The 15,915-nt window shown below is 39.8% G+C and overlaps 1 protein-coding gene across 9 annotated transcripts in view; it reads right to left on the reverse strand.

Annotated features, from left to right (window-relative positions):
* Positions 1–15,915, reverse strand: part of Arhgap26 (Rho GTPase activating protein 26) — a 416,522-nt gene that overhangs the window by 79,405 nt on the left and 321,202 nt on the right. For all 9 annotated transcript variants that reach the window (XM_074076754.1, XM_074076748.1, XM_074076752.1 and 6 more), the window contains one exon: positions 7,428–7,566. In XM_074076754.1, the coding sequence (XP_073932855.1) occupies positions 7,428–7,566 (139 nt within the window). The remainder of the gene's footprint in view (positions 1–7,427; positions 7,567–15,915) is intronic.

Here is a 15,915-nt window from a genome sequence, read left to right on the forward strand (position 1 = left end):
CCACTCACACACATACACACACTTTTTCTTTTAAAAAGGAAGGTCACATCACCCCTAATGTTACATTATCTGCTCTGTTCAGTTAGTGATGTCAGAAATGAGCCTATATTATTTTTTTCTATTTAGTGATCTACCTTGAACTTTTTTCTTGCCATTAACTTTTTACACAATATTTTTACTGACTGCATCAACTATGTGGTTTTCAGTCACACATAGTAACCACATATAGTTAAGCTAAGAGCCACACTATACCTTCTGTAGCCTGTGTGACAACAGGAATCCATGTGAATAAACATGTCGTCTGTCAAAGTAGACAGGTGTGTGTGATGCATCCAGGATCTCCAAAGGCAACCTAAGATACAGCACATGCTAAGGCTTTGACTACAATGCACTATGTAAGCCTTTGAATTGGATGAATTTCCAGTCATTTTTCAACAAGGAAGATACACATGAGATGTACATAAGCTATATTCTCAATCTCTCACTGGAGCTGTCTGGGAGAGAGTCCAGGATGCATTAGCTGAACTAAAAGAATTAATCAGAGCCATAATCCCAGCAGCTAGTTAACATGATCCATGTGAAACAATGCCCAAGAATCCATTCCTGCCTCTCTCCACCCTTATCAACACTGCACAACGTATGGCAAGCTGCCGATGTATTTGTTCTCAAGCATCACATGAGCTTTCTCTGGAACCAGTGCAGCTGCCTTTCCCTCACGATGGCCTCTCCTTTGGAATCTGCAGGCTCCAAAAGGGGCCTATTTCTTTAGATAACTGTAAGGTAAAACTATAGCCTGTTAATAATAATCATAATGGTAGCTAATAGTTATTAGGTACTTAATGTGTTCTAAGCACAGTGTCAAGTACTTTATATGTACTGTCTCACTGTAATCACCCTCCAGGGCAGCTATTAGTGATCAATTTTACAGATTAAAAAATGGAGGTTCAGAAAAGGAAAGTAACATCCTCTAGGTCTCAGAGTTGGTAGCTGATAGAGTTGACAATAAAATGACTCAGTCTGACTGCAGCCTCGGCTTTCAAACACCTTGACAGGAAGTCAAGAGAGGGGCTGGTGATGGCAGAATACAAGCAGCTCTTACTATGTCCCACCATGCTAAGCCTGTGCTTTTCTAACTTGAGTTAGCACTGGCATCATCACAGCGCTTTTAAAAATACAGATGCCTGAGCTCCAGCTAAGATCTCCTAACTCGGAAAGTCCTGGGGAGGAAATGAAATATCTGTATTTTTAATAAGTTCCCTACACTCTAATGCACATTCAAGTCTAAGAACCATGGTTCCAAGAAACTCATTTCAACATTTTGGTATAAATACTCAAAATCTGAGACAAAATCACTCTTAAATGTCACTTTGCCACCTCTTAGAAGAAATCTAACAGGTATAAGACCTGTGGCTGTCTCTCTACCTTCTACAATACCCTGAAAAAGTACAGATCATGTGTTAGTACCTTTCACCTACATAGACCAGTCTCATTTTTGCTGGATGATGGATCTGTGTGGAAACCTAGAGCTTAAACAGTAATCTCCTTTGCCACTATCCGTCTGGCAGCACAGTTGAAAAACCATGTTCCATCTGTTCAGAGGTAATCCTAAATGAGAGTGAGTGCCTTGGCCCAGTATGTCAAAGCCACCACTGAATACATACTGCTCTTTGCAGAGTCAGTGCGAGATTTGGAGGGGAGGCTGCCATGTGCTACAGCTTGCCAGTTTGCATATTTCATTTCCCATTCAATATGGCCAACTGCCCCCATGGTAGTCTTGGAAGCTGGGACAGATGGCTTTTATTGCTTCTGTTAACTCAGCCTTGCAAAGATTTTTACTTCTGTAGCTCAAACTCTGATGAAGAACCCTTATGGAGACAACAGGTAGAGGGATGAGAGACCACCTGTCAACACATTCCTCTTCTGCCAACTGCTAGTTGCTTACCCTCCCTAGCCTCGATGTACCTTTCTATAAAGTGTGAATGAGAACCTACTCTATAGGATTATCAGTTGGGGGATGGATCAGATCATGATAGGCTTGACAAGCTGACAGATACATTAGTTGAGCACAGTTACTTTCACCATTGCTACTGAGTGAGGCTCAAGTGTAGTTTGGCCTCAGGGTTCTTTATCAAATACAACCATTCATCCTTCCACCCAGCTCCAAAGAGGCAGACACCCAGCTTAATGCAAATGTAGCCTCCAGGTTCATGTGTGGTACTTGAAATGTTTTTCCTTGGAAATAAAGGTTGGATTTGCTGATTAGGTCACAACAGCCATTCCTAACAGTCTCCTCAAAACTATTCCACACATTGGAACTGGGAACTCAGTAATCAAATCATTGGTTAACAGTGTACCTTTGAGACAGAATGCATACAAATCTACTACTTTGTTTCTGGGTGACCCTGAGTGCATTATTTAACAAAAATTTTATTTCCTTCTAATTGGAAAATAGGGGCATTACCATGACATACAATTTTAAAGTTTAAATGATATTGTTATACATTTTGCTAGGCATGAGAAGCCACTTGAAAAGTTATTTAGTCCAGTAAATTAAACACAGATAAATAGAAAATCAATTTCTATGGGAAAATGTCTTCCAATGTCATTTGGGGAAATTATCTTTCTATAGACCCCTCTTCAGCTCTAGAGACAAAGATATCCACTACTACTTACAGAAGAACTCTGTCCCCTGTTCCATCTGTTGCATACCATAGGTCTCCTTTCTGTCCTTTGGGCCAGACTGGGACCCTCATTTCTTTTAATATATTTTTCAAAATTCCCCCCTTTTAGAAAAAAGTTCTTGACCAGCTACAGACATGTTTGATATCTAGTCCCCTCCTCAGAAAACATTCAGTGGTTTCCTGATGATTTGCATGTGTTGCTATGATGCCTTCTAAATTCTGTAGTTTCCCATCATTCCCTTTGCTCTTTCCCATGGAGTTTTCAGCTTGGAGCCCCTCCCCATGTCCTTCCTAGACCCCCTTCCACCACACACTGTCTATGCTAGGAGGAGTCAATTGCTACCTTGAAGCTGATCTAAATCTCCACCTAGCACAGAGCAGGAGAAACTACCTGGCTCCTCATTCTGGGAAGAGACCATTGGCTTTGTAAAGACAACTTGCCCTTTAGGAAAAATAAAAAAAGCCACATGGAGAAGAATCCACTCATTCCCACAGATTGAAGCAGAAAGTTGCACGCTGGTGCCTTGGTAAACTACTGTTCCACCTCCACAGAAGGGGAAACTCTGCCAGGAAGATGAGACACACATCTACAAGCATCATCTAATATGCCAGACACTTCTCTGAATCTGAAGTGTAGGTGCAAAGAGGAGTGAGCCTACAGAATTCCCAAGGAGTGTCTTCTCTGGGAACACGGAGGCTAATGACCATATAAGGCCACAAGTATTCACCTTGGAGAAAAAGGACAGGGCTCCAACTTCTGCACAGAGCTGCAGTATAGAGAGTTAGGTAGAAGTGTACTGACAATAAATAACCAGAACCTCAAAGGAGGCACCTGAGCAAGCTACTCCAGGAGCTCAGCCCCATTAAGCATCTCAACTGGGGTTTTTCAAGGTGCCCACCAATGGAACACAGAGGAAACATCCACCTGCAGGCACTTCATTGAGGACAAACAGAAGCAAACTGGACAAAAGATCCGACAGACAGAAACGAGCTTCTGGAAAACACTATGTGGCAAGCATGAAGGTGGAGGAGAGGTATGTGTGTGTGCACACACATGCTCTGTGTGTGAATGTGTGCCTACATAGTGCAATCCCTCTAACAGCATATTTGCTCTATGGCAAGAACCTGAAGAAAAGTAGATTCACATTAAATCTGGACAGGTGTTACAATGAACCTTATACTGACTGATGAATAGCGAGTGTCCATAGTAATATAATACCTGAGTCCAGTTCTAGTCCATTGGGCAGAAGGAACTTGAGTTTGTATCTTTAAACTAAGAGGAAAGATTGGAGTAGTCAAAATTAAGAGCCTAGTTTGTGGACTTCAAACTATGGTACGCATTCCACAGGTGATACACAAGATAATTCACAGATTGGATGTGGACAAATGCTTTTTTATCTTCATGGTTATGTATTTATTTTAATGTGTAGTACAGAATAATACAATGAGGTCATCAAATTCATATTTTTAGAGATTTTACATATCAGGATTAGGCCATGTAAAGAAGTAAGTTGCTTTAAAGTCAATTTAAATTACATTAAACAGATAACAGGCATGAATTATGTGATTGTGGCTCAAACAATAAATGGAGAGTATGTAAATGACTAAAGTTTGGGAAGCACTGAGTTAGGTATGTAAAGAGGCCTTAAACTGAAGAACATGCATATGTAATACATGGGAATTTACAGATTATGTGTATAATCTTCAACTGTACTTTAGTAACAAAGAGCACTTCAATACAGTGAAGTTTTGTCTCTGTTCCTGGACTGGACAAAGGTAAAGGTGAAGTGTATGAAACTGTTACAGCACTCTGTTAGCTGTTGGCCTAACAATGATGGGATGGCTGGATTAAATCTGGGAGATGCAAGTCCCATAGAACCTTCTAGCTCCTGACCTAGTTGTCCATGCATCATTGACTTTACCACTCCTACAAGGATGCTTTCCATGCCAGTCTGGATACCATTCCAGTTTCCCAGAAAAAACAATGAAGTATAAAGCACACACACTTTTATGGTCCTATATACTTTTCAATCAAATACACATATATGCATATGTATACATGAATATGTACACATGTAGATTTTTCAGTTGAAATGTTTTACTCTGAGAAAGGAGGGAAGCGGGATCACCAGCCAATATCCATGCAGGTGGAGTCTGCAGTCCTATTTCTGGGTAGAGTTTCCTAACACTGAGAGGGAAGCTCTATTGCTTCACTGTCACCCATCTGCACCCAGGGACACAGCAGCCTGTTCTGCAGCTTAGGCAGGTCTGCTTTCACACGTCCTTAACTTTCAGTCTCTGCTTTGTGTGATAAAGCTAATCTTGGCAAAGATCTAACTGATTTTCTCCTCATCTCCCTCTTCTTCTTCTTGGGCTGCAAAGTTTGCTTCTGGACCTGCTCTAAGGCTGCTGCTGCTTCAGTCTAACCACAAGCCCAGCACTAGCTAAAGTCTAGGGGAACTGACCAACACTGGCTGCCCTGTCCTGATCTGCACTGTACATTGCTTGTAGGAAACCTTAGGTGACCGTGGCTTTCCTGGAAACCTGAGAAGCACATCACCCTGTAGCCTGATCCCTCATTCACTCGGCAGATGGGGATGAGGTCATTCCTGTTCCAAGTGTTCCCTGGTACACACGGAGGGGCCCAGGCCCTGAGTAGACATTGAAGAGAATGACCCTAGCCAGATGTTTAATAGAAACACAGGCTACTGTTAGAAGGGAAGCCAGTGCTAGAATGGGGTCAAGGCCCTGGAAGTATACAGATAGATCCATGGACCTAGAAATTCTTCTAAGAATTTATCTGGAGGGAAATGATCACAAATATGAGAAGAATGAGATAGAAAATGATAAAAGTAGCTTTACTCATAAAAGTAAAATATCTGCCACAACCCAAATAGTGCTGAACAGCAAGGTGCAGCCTTAAGGAAGGGATACTACAACATCTTAAAATGTAGTAAGGTTTGGGGGCAGAGGTAGTTTGTTTCTAGGAGCTATGATTAAGGAAGCCACTCTTTCAAAATACGAGGGGATATAAAACCTTTTTTTGTGACAATGAAAGAAAAATGCCAACCCAGATGTGGAGCTGAGCTGGGTGTGCTGTTTCTCACCTGTAATCCCAGCACTCAGGAGGCTAAGGCAGGAGGAACATGAGTTCAAGGCCAGTCTGGGCCACATACAGAGACCCTATCTCAAAAACAACCTCCCCCCACAAAAAAAAACCAATAAAATCCCCCACATATCAAGCCTCTCCTCTTCAAGGCAAAGGTCACTCACTGTTCTCCCTTTGCCTTTGTTAAACCTCATAGAGATCAGCAATAATAATTAATAATAGTAACAATTATAATACATTCTCCAGCACTTATTGAGCATAACTCTGCAACTAGCATATCTGAAATGCTTTAACCCTCACAACAGTCCAGTGACTGCCAGCAGAGGCCTCTATTCTTACACTACACAGTCTCTTATTACAAAAGCTGAAACAAGAGTTGTATTTTATGGCCCAGTACCTCATCACTGTAAAGAACTCAGAAATTCTGGGAAACCAGTATCCCTATTTTCCAGAAGAGGTCCTGAGATATTAAATAAGCTCCAGATCACTCATAGTTGGTGAGCAGTAGAGGCTGAATTCCCACTGGGGCAACCACAGTACATGCTTTTAGCCAGGACAGTCAACAGCCTCCCTTAATGCACATTTCTCTACAGGAATAGTTACTATGCCAACTTACATTGTGTATGCACTGGTCTACTTCCCTTACTCAATTATGAGCTCCTTAAAGACAAGGCCCATTTTTATATTCCCAGGTCCTAGCAGGCGTCATGTAAATAAATGTCAGTTGCATGTATGAACCAGCCCTGGTATCTATGTGTGATTAAACAATAACTAATAATGGTAGCAGCTGCTCTCTGTTATTAGCCCTTACTGTGTTCCAGGCTTTGTGCCAGATGCTGAAATGTATAATTTCACTTAATCCTCACAACTGTCTTATGAGGCAGGCACTATTATGCCTACTTTACAAATGACCAAACTGATGCTGAGAGGGGTACAAGGCTTGCACTTGTGGTAACGCTATCACAAAAAACAGCTTCCATCAGAGCTCAAGGCCTCATCTCTTATACCACACAAGTCTCTTTTTACAAAAGTTGAAATACAACTATATATTTTGAGGCCCAGTGCCTGATCACTGCAAAGAATTCAGAAATCCTGGGATAAAAATGATTTGATACATTTGTGATAACTCTCTGGTATTTGGAACAAAGAGAAATTATTCTCTAATTACTTCATTAACTAATTTCAAACATTTTAAAGTACCAGCTCCACAGAGGAAAACCTAGGCAAACAGAACAGGGTCCTGCCCTCACAGAGGCACATTCTAATAGGAATGAAACTCCCTCTACTAAGAATTTAATGACAAACTGCATAAAGCAAAGGAAACTGGTTCTATGGGAACTGCTGACAAGAGAGACCACAAAGGCGATACTGGAGCTGAGCTCTGATTGTGCAGCAGAGGAAAGAGGCTCAGGTGTTTGCCCACAGATCTAGAAAGAGAATCCTTGAGAGAAGACTTGCCTTTCATTCTTAGCAATTCTGCTTCCTGCCCTATGGGGCCTGAGAGGGGACAATGAGACACAGTCTTCAAGCATATAAAAGGCCAGCAGCACATGAAAAGATGGAAGTGTCCACCCCAAGCAGTGAGGCAGCATGGGCTGTCCCGCACACCACCTGGGCCCTGGGCAGCAGGGACTCACGTTTCTCTGTTGATTGCACTGCGTGGAACAGTGTCAGGGGCCTCTCACTGCAGGACGGGGGCTTGGAGTCACTGCTCTTCTTCCGAGACAGGTGCAGCTGGGCGTTGGTGAGTGGCACATCAGGCACAGTGTTGAATATCTGCAAATAAAGTTTCACGAAAAGGTTATATGCTCCTGGGAGTTAGGAAGAAAGTCCAGGCCTGAATCAGTGCAAGTGAAAGCTTGCTGGTAGCCTAGGATTAACAAGAACAGATCAATGAAGACATCTGGCATTTGTTCAGGACTCAACTACAAACATTTCCAGAAACTTTCCTTTAGGAGCTGATGCTAGAGTTTAGTAACAGTTCACTCCCATTTCAGACGCCCTCTCCCCGCCATAATTTCCATGGTTCTCGTTTTTGATCCATGGAAATGGAAAAAAAAAACTGAGATAAATGTAAGCCACTGTCTATTATCAGTATTTAAAAGTTTTTCACTACCATTTATCCAGAACCAATTAATCAAGATTCCCTTTACCTTTCTTCATTCATTTCTTCATTGGTTCTCATTCTCACTTCTTCACAACCTTCTTAACCAGCATTCCAAAACAATCCAAAGGAGAGCCACCCCCTTCCTCCTCACCAACTGTCTTTAGAGGGCACATCTTTTTCACTTCACAAGTTCTTCGATACCGGTAAGGCAGACCTTCCTTTTTCTGGTTTAAAAGGTTGGGAATTTTTTTTTAACCTTTGATAAAAGTAAGAGTGTGTGTATGTGCATGTATACACATACATAAATATGAAAATTTATACATATATTCATCTATATGTGGCAATTTTGAAAATGTAGAAAAGTTTCAAGAAGAAAACAGAAAAATTCTCCTAGTTCTATTATTTAAAGATAACTGCCATTTGCATTTAGATTTTGTTTCTTTTTTGTCAATACTAGAGATTGAACTCAAGGACCTCAGACTTGCTAGCAAGTACTCTACTACTTGAGCCATGATCCCAATCATTTTGCTTTTAGTTTATTAAGTTGGGTTTTGAGCTTTTGCCTGAGCCTGCTTCAGATTGCAATTCTCCTACCTGAGTAACTGAAATTACATGCATGTACCACCATAACCAACTTAGATTTTATTTATGAGCTTTTTTCCTTTTGGGTTATTATTATTATTATTGTTTAAGCCCATGGTAAAAGATGAGACAAAAATGATAGACAAGGAAACCCACCAAAGACTGTTTGAAAAATGGAGTAGGATGGAAGGGGGGATGGAAGTATGATGGTGGAAGTAAACTTGTTACAAATACACTGTATGCATGTATGGAATTATTACAATGAACCCCCTTGCATTATTAATACATGCTAATTCAAAAGTAAAATAAAATTTAAAAACGATAGACAAAAATCCATAACTTTTTACTACAGCTAAAAATATAACAGAATTTTCTAATTACAACCAACCTTTGGATGGTGCTTACCACGCAATCCTGAAGTCGCTGCCACTTTACTGTGGGCTCCCCAGGTGCCAGGTACCTCACTCTGCACTTTACATGCAGTTCACTTGGTTCTGCATGATAGCTAATGTCCTCAGCATTTTATAAAGAACTGAGGCACAGAGAAGTGAAGTTGCCACAATTATAGATACAGTTAAGGTGATCTGGATTTTTTTTCTACATTTATTTCTAAACACATATGATAACAACACCCATTCATTCAATCAGCAAAATTCTTTTGAACATCTACTTTACACTAGGCACTCTGGATGTAGCAAATATGTTCCCCATGGTTAGAGAATTTATATCCCAGTAGCTGTGGTTTACTAAGTATTTGCCACACCACACACTGGGTCGAGTGCTTTGTGTGAACTCTCACTTAATGCTAAACACACTTGTCAGTAATTGAGATTGTATTCTTTACACAATTTTATATGCTACACATTTCATCTAACATATTACAGAATTCTCCCTTCATTAAAAAAACTTTAAACATGATTCATAATGGTTACATAACTTTCTTACTTTATTGAGATATCAAAATTTACTGTTCCATTTGTTGTCATCTTTGACTCTATGAAGTTATTTTCCTTCTGAATTTTCTCTTTTCACTAGCCAGGAGACACAAGAGGATAGTGGTAGCTGCCTCCTTGCTCTTTGTCTGTGGACGGTCATAGATATCCCAGAATCTTTCTCCTGGTCCTCTCTTTTGTATATGCATTTAAAAGAAAAACTCAAAATCTTATACAGAAAGCAAATTCATAAGAATTCTAAGAATTTCAAACCAAACAGCTGCTCTCCATGGGTTGGCAGGTTCTGGGGTTCCAATGATGCCAGCCAGCTGGTTAAGTCAGTCTCACTCCTGAACACAGCTGTCTGAAGGCAGCATTATCAAATCTTCCCCAGGGGACTGACAATTTGCAACAAGATACACTGAATCACCACACATAGCTGAGATCAGTTGGGGTGAGGGGTAAGAAAAGGAGGAGACTTAAATGAAAGCAACAGATACCCTAACTTCCAGAGCAGTTGGAACTCCTAATAATAAGTTTTCTGGTGCTGCATATGTCTCCAGTCTCTTTCTAAGCCTCTACAATGGAGGAAAGGAAAAGGATGTGGTTGTTGTTGAGCTCAAGGAATGCAACCTCTAAGAAACTTTCTCCTTCCTTTGACTTTGTCCATTGTTTAGCCATAGCTGCTCTTAGTTGACATCCTAACTGCGCACCATTATCAATGACATTCTAAAGTTGTTCCTACATATATGTGTTCACATGACTCCTTCGTGAGCTGTAGGTCAACCGAGCGCAGTAAGTTGGATGATAGTCCCACAATGAGAGATGTGACCTGCCAGCCATCTAAGCAAGAGTGGAATCCCAGGGCCTCTCCAGCCAATTTTCATACAGAAGCTGTGCCACCAAACCCGCAAGTGTAGATTTTCACAAATTAGCAAAAAGAGATGAGGATGATAATGATGACAATGGGGTCTCTTAGCACCTGCCTCTGGTCTAAGTGCAGAACCTTGAGCAATCCCTTGCTAAGTGTTTCAGAATGAATTCAGAGTTAGGGACAGGCCTGGTTCTCATTCCCCCTTGTCCTCTTTACCTATGGCCTCCAAATTTTCTCTTTTCCTAATGAGTCACTGAGAGTGAGATTCTTACTCAGCTACAATGGGAGGAAAGAAAACAGATACATTCTAATTTCAGCTGTCAATAAAAAGGGTGCATCTACTCTTTGTAAGAACTGCAATAAATGTTGGAGAAACAAAGGGTAAGTTTTGAGGAAAGACCATGGATTTAGACGGATGAATGAAAAATTACTTCCAAAACAATATTTCTATAGAACACAGCAGAAGAGACATGGCAACACAAGAGAGAATTTTACTCTATTCATTGGCTGTTTTCTCTAAAAGACAAAATTTTTGAGCAGAATAGGATCAGCTCCAGGAGGAGATTTTCACCATGGGTAAGACCTACAGTCCTAAAGGCTACTTCTGAAATCTGTCAGGCTGTTCTCAGGATAAAATGTAGTAATGTGCAAATAAGCACACTGCAAAATATAAATATTACTATCATAATCATCATTGTCACATGTGTTTTTCCAAAGTGCAAGGACACCTGTGTAAATCAGGCCAAGTCATAGCAGGGCAAGACATTCACTAAGGAGTCTGAGCGATCATTCTCCAAACTGCTATCGATTGTTTTGCTCCCAAACTGGAACACATGCAAGCTGATTTTCTAGCCAGGCCAACAGTTTGCCTCTCTGCCGAAAGTTCAAGTTGGAATTCTGATGAGAATCTGAGCATTCATAATTTGTTGGTTATTCTAATTCTATTTCATTTAGGAGAGAGGATTTCAAGAGAATCAAATGAAGTTTTCTTCAGGCTGACAGGAAGAATCATCACATAAATGATCCTGCTGAAGGACTGGAGCATAAGCTCATATACTCTGTGAGCAGTGGATTTATGTAGCTCTACCATGAGCCTGAACAATCTACTCATTTCACACAGACTTTCCAAATTAACACAAAAAGAGGAGATTTATTCTGTGCCCCAAATGTCCTTGTAATACTGTCCAGTTTACAAACTAATTCAGACTTAGTCAGGAATATCTTACAGAAAATAGTTAGGAAGACTGTTAAGCCCACAGGAAAGTACTAGAGAATAGAATTATAAAATAAAAATACAACCCTGGGTAACCCTTCCAAGTATCCCCAATTTCAAGCTTCCTGCAAATGGAATTAACAGGTCCATAAATAAATACCAAGCTACTGTTTTCACTTAAGCCACACAAAGCAGAGGTCAGGATTGGTTTGGTCTCTGCAGTCATACAGCCTCAGGCTGAGTCCTGGGTCTGCTGCTCACTCAGTGAGCAACACAAACAGCTACACTGACTTTACTGTTACTGACATCTACTTCTTTGCCATATCACCATATGAAATATAGGAAGAGACTCTAAAGTATTTACACAGAAAGAAAGCAAATAGGCTTCGAAGTTCCATAGACCTGAGTTCAAATCCTGTCTTTGCCACCTCCTAGCTGTATGATCTCAGACAAGGTCTTTAACCTCTCTGAGCCTATCTTGCATAATTATTGAAAAGACAGGGTGCATAAAATGCTTAACATAGCATCTGGCAAAGAGCAGGCAGGTGGTGGTGATGGAAATTTTCCATGACAATAAAAACAACCAAATTTGCTGAGTGCATACCATGCTAAGTTATATATGTGGATTAACTCCATGGACTTTTTAACTCACCATAACCACAAAACAGGAATACTATTATTCTTGCCATCTTGTAAGTGAGGAAACTCAGAGTCACTAAAATTAACTGGTTCGTCCAAGAGACACGGAAACACAGGAGGAAAAAATGTCACTTAGTTCACTGGGTGTTTTCTCTAAAATAAAAGTCTTATGAGCAGAATAGAATCAACTGTAGGAGGTGGTTTTCACCATAGGTGAAAGCTATAGCTCTACAGACAGTTCTCTGAACAGGGACCTAGACATCTTGAATGTCCTAGGCTTAGCCACTTGTGGTCTTTATATCTATTATTAATTATTAAATTGAAACACAGGGAAACATGGAAAGATCATAAATTTTAGAGTTAGAGAGATCTGTTTTTTGTTATTTTCTAGCTCTGTGACCTTGAGCAAATGTGACCTTGATATCTCATCTGTAAAAGACCACGGTGAGGACTAAAGCACCAAACAGCTTGGCCCTCATTGTTCCAAAGACATCATTGCATTCAATAAAAAAGGAGACATACAGTGGATAAGAAGGGAAATAACTTGAGACTCCAAATGAATTATTTGCAGTCAGGACACAAGGATTTAATTTATAAGTGTAAATTTAATTACTGCTCTTTGCAAAAAAACATCAATCTTAACTGCCTACAGCAATGTTAGACTTTGCTGTTCTTTTTCCCTTGTGTTGTCAACAAAATTCAAGTTCCCTGGCCCCTTCTGGTCCATCTTGATGTTGTAGAGTGTTGACACTTGTGGAATTTGTTCTTAGCCATGTTGTATATACATTTTTACACCTTTTCCCAATCCCAATTGCCCCTGTAATTTAAGAGGATTAGGAGTCTCCCTATAAAGTGTGCGGTGTACTCTTTATTATGTGCAGTGATTTTTATGGGAGGAAAATTAGGTCATGATGAATAACTGGTCTATAACTGCAAAGTAGCTCTAAGACAATAAATCATAGCACAGGCCTGGGGATTACAATGCAAAACAGAGAAGCTTACATAAGAAAGGGGATGGAACATTTTCTTGAGACACAAAAACATGACTGTCCCATGTACTATAGGCTGGATTATTTAATCTGAGGAGCATCTATCTGACTGAGGAATGGAAGGCTACTGGGCAAGGTTTACACTCTGCTCACTCGTTCTCATGACAGCACTGCAGAGGGCAGGCAGAGCCATAAGCCCAGCACCTTTAAACTGGAGAGCCAGGCAAGCTTCAGCAGGCCTCTTTTGCTATAACTGCAAAACAGCCAATTCAGAGGCTATAGCTACAGAGAGGTTCTTTAAGGACAGTGGGAAGTCCTATGTCCTGTTGAGATCAGTATTTTGGCAGATGGACCAACAATTTGGAAAGCAGTTTGGGGAATTTTATTAAAAATCTCTTAAAAGGTACCAATTGTACTTGGTAACTGAGGGTGTATATATAGATATATGACCTTCCATATCTCCAGGATTTTATTTCCTGTTATCTTTGCTGACAGAGAGTAACAGATTAAAATACAACAAACTCCACCCCACTTGAGCAATATTAAAGAAGCTTCTCAATTCAAATAATTACTAGTTTACTGGAATTTATTAGGGGAGATCTACGAACTTATCACACTAATGAATAGTATCTTATATAGCACATGCCACTAAAAAAAAGAAAAAAGTCCTATGACAGAACAGAAGCATTTCAGCCAAGCACACAAGTAAGTCTAGCCTATTTCAAACCTAAGAACAGGACCAAAAGTACCAGGAACTATTTCAGTGCATCCAGCCATACCTTATCATCATCATAGCTGTTGTTGTCATCACCACCTCCATCATCACTTTTGTAAATCAATAATTATGAAATGTCAAGAAAATGAAATACAACTGGCAAACACCTGTCAATTGCCAAATCAACTGCATATTAACTGATGTACATTTTGGGCATGAAGCCCACTGCTGATACAATGGACTTCTTTGCCAACAACATTTTGGTAAAAGCAGATCAAGGTGGTTTAGTAGGCCCAAGCCAACTCAAATCAGGCTAACTGCATGAATGTCACTGGCATTTTATTGAGCATGCATTTTGCTTAGGACTAGGTATTTACACTAGGTATTCAGCAGGTTCATTCATAGTTGCTAACTCTTCTTGAAGTATAAGATTAGGAATTAATACATGTTAAAAAGGGGCATGGACCATTAGGGATTGCTGAGAATGAACAATTCAAAGATCCACACTCTCACCTCTTCTGAAGCCCAATGGACTGAGAAAGGAATCATCACAACTTATGTTGTCAAGCATTAATAGGCAGCAAGGGTAATACTAACAAAAACACAGGCACATGTGCACACAAATGTCCTGCTTCACATACAGAAGCCCTTTCCATGTCCATATCTAAAAGAAATGCCATGAATTGCAACCAACAGTCCCAATCCTACTATTATGTGTTGGAACTTAGCAGTACAGTGTAACACACATACACACACACACACACACACACACACACACACACAGAGCTCAAAATTTCCTGTTTAAACCAAAACTATGTTAAGAAGATAGCCTGTTTTTTTTTCTTGATATGGTTCTTCTTTGTAGACATCTAAAGTTTTCAAAGTCATTGAAAGAAACAATAAATAAAAGAAATTACAGAATTTTTGATTTGGGGGGTATCTTGGATAATAGTAGCTACTATTAAAATGCTTAACTAGAAGCATATAAAGATTATTTCTATACTAACCCAAGTATTTGCCTGCTTGATGTTTTAAGGTGAAAGGCTATGAGTTTGGGGGAAAGATTCTGTTTATATAAAAATAGTAATTTTAAGTAATTAACCATTACTTAAAGCAAGCATGGTACAAGCCAAAATCTTTGTACTCTTGAGTTTTCAAGACACACTTGACTACAGGACAAAAAAGACCACAGTCTGTTCTTCTTCAGATGTTGTATAATGCAAGCAAAGTCTGGAATATAGAGTCAATGATGGAAAATGATGCTATGAGCTAGCATTTCCGCTTAGGAAGTGTGACAGGAAGAACCAAATAAAAGCCATTAGGATCTCACTCTAAAAATAAGTGAAGACTGTATGTCTGAGCTGCGAGTTTACAACAGCAAGATCAGCTCTATGCTTTTGTCATTTATTTAACAAGAGACTTTGATATCAACAGAGTACAGTTTGGTTCAGCTTTCAGAGATGTCTTTCTAAGTCATTTTACCCCTCTACTTAAAATCTTAGAGCTCCCAGTTTTCAATATTGAATTCCACCCTTTTAGAAAACTTGAAAATGGGCTTGATCCAACTACCTGGCATCATCTTTCCTTACTTGGTAACAAGTAATCCACAGTCCTTTCACACCCTTGTCATTTTAATACATCCAGTTTGACTAATGTTGTTCCCCTGGAAAGTGTCCCTTCTATCTCTTCCCTTTCTCTGCCTAGAAAACTCGTTTATCAGCCAGAGCCCAATGCCAATAGAACCAAATTATTCTTTCTCAGTGGTGATATCACATTTGGTTCATCTTACTGGATGTCACTTTGAACAATGTGTTATAATTAGTTATATCCTGATAAAATAGTGTGGCTTGAATAAAAGGATGTATCTTATTTATCTTGGACCAACAGTCAATACAAAATAAATGTTTACTGTATCAAGGAGAAATCAAGTTAAGTGTATTTTCATAGCCATGGGCTCTAAAAATGACCCTAAATTCAACTCTAGTTCTAACAAGCTGCTTCTTAAACTCTGCACTTCAGGTTTATAATTTTTTAAAACAGAGCTAGAAATATTGACCATATAGGTTTGCTATAA

The sequence above is a fragment of the Castor canadensis genome, chromosome 6 (assembly GCF_047511655.1).
Source record: "Castor canadensis chromosome 6, mCasCan1.hap1v2, whole genome shotgun sequence".
In the NCBI taxonomy this organism is placed as follows: domain Eukaryota; kingdom Metazoa; phylum Chordata; class Mammalia; order Rodentia; family Castoridae; genus Castor; species Castor canadensis.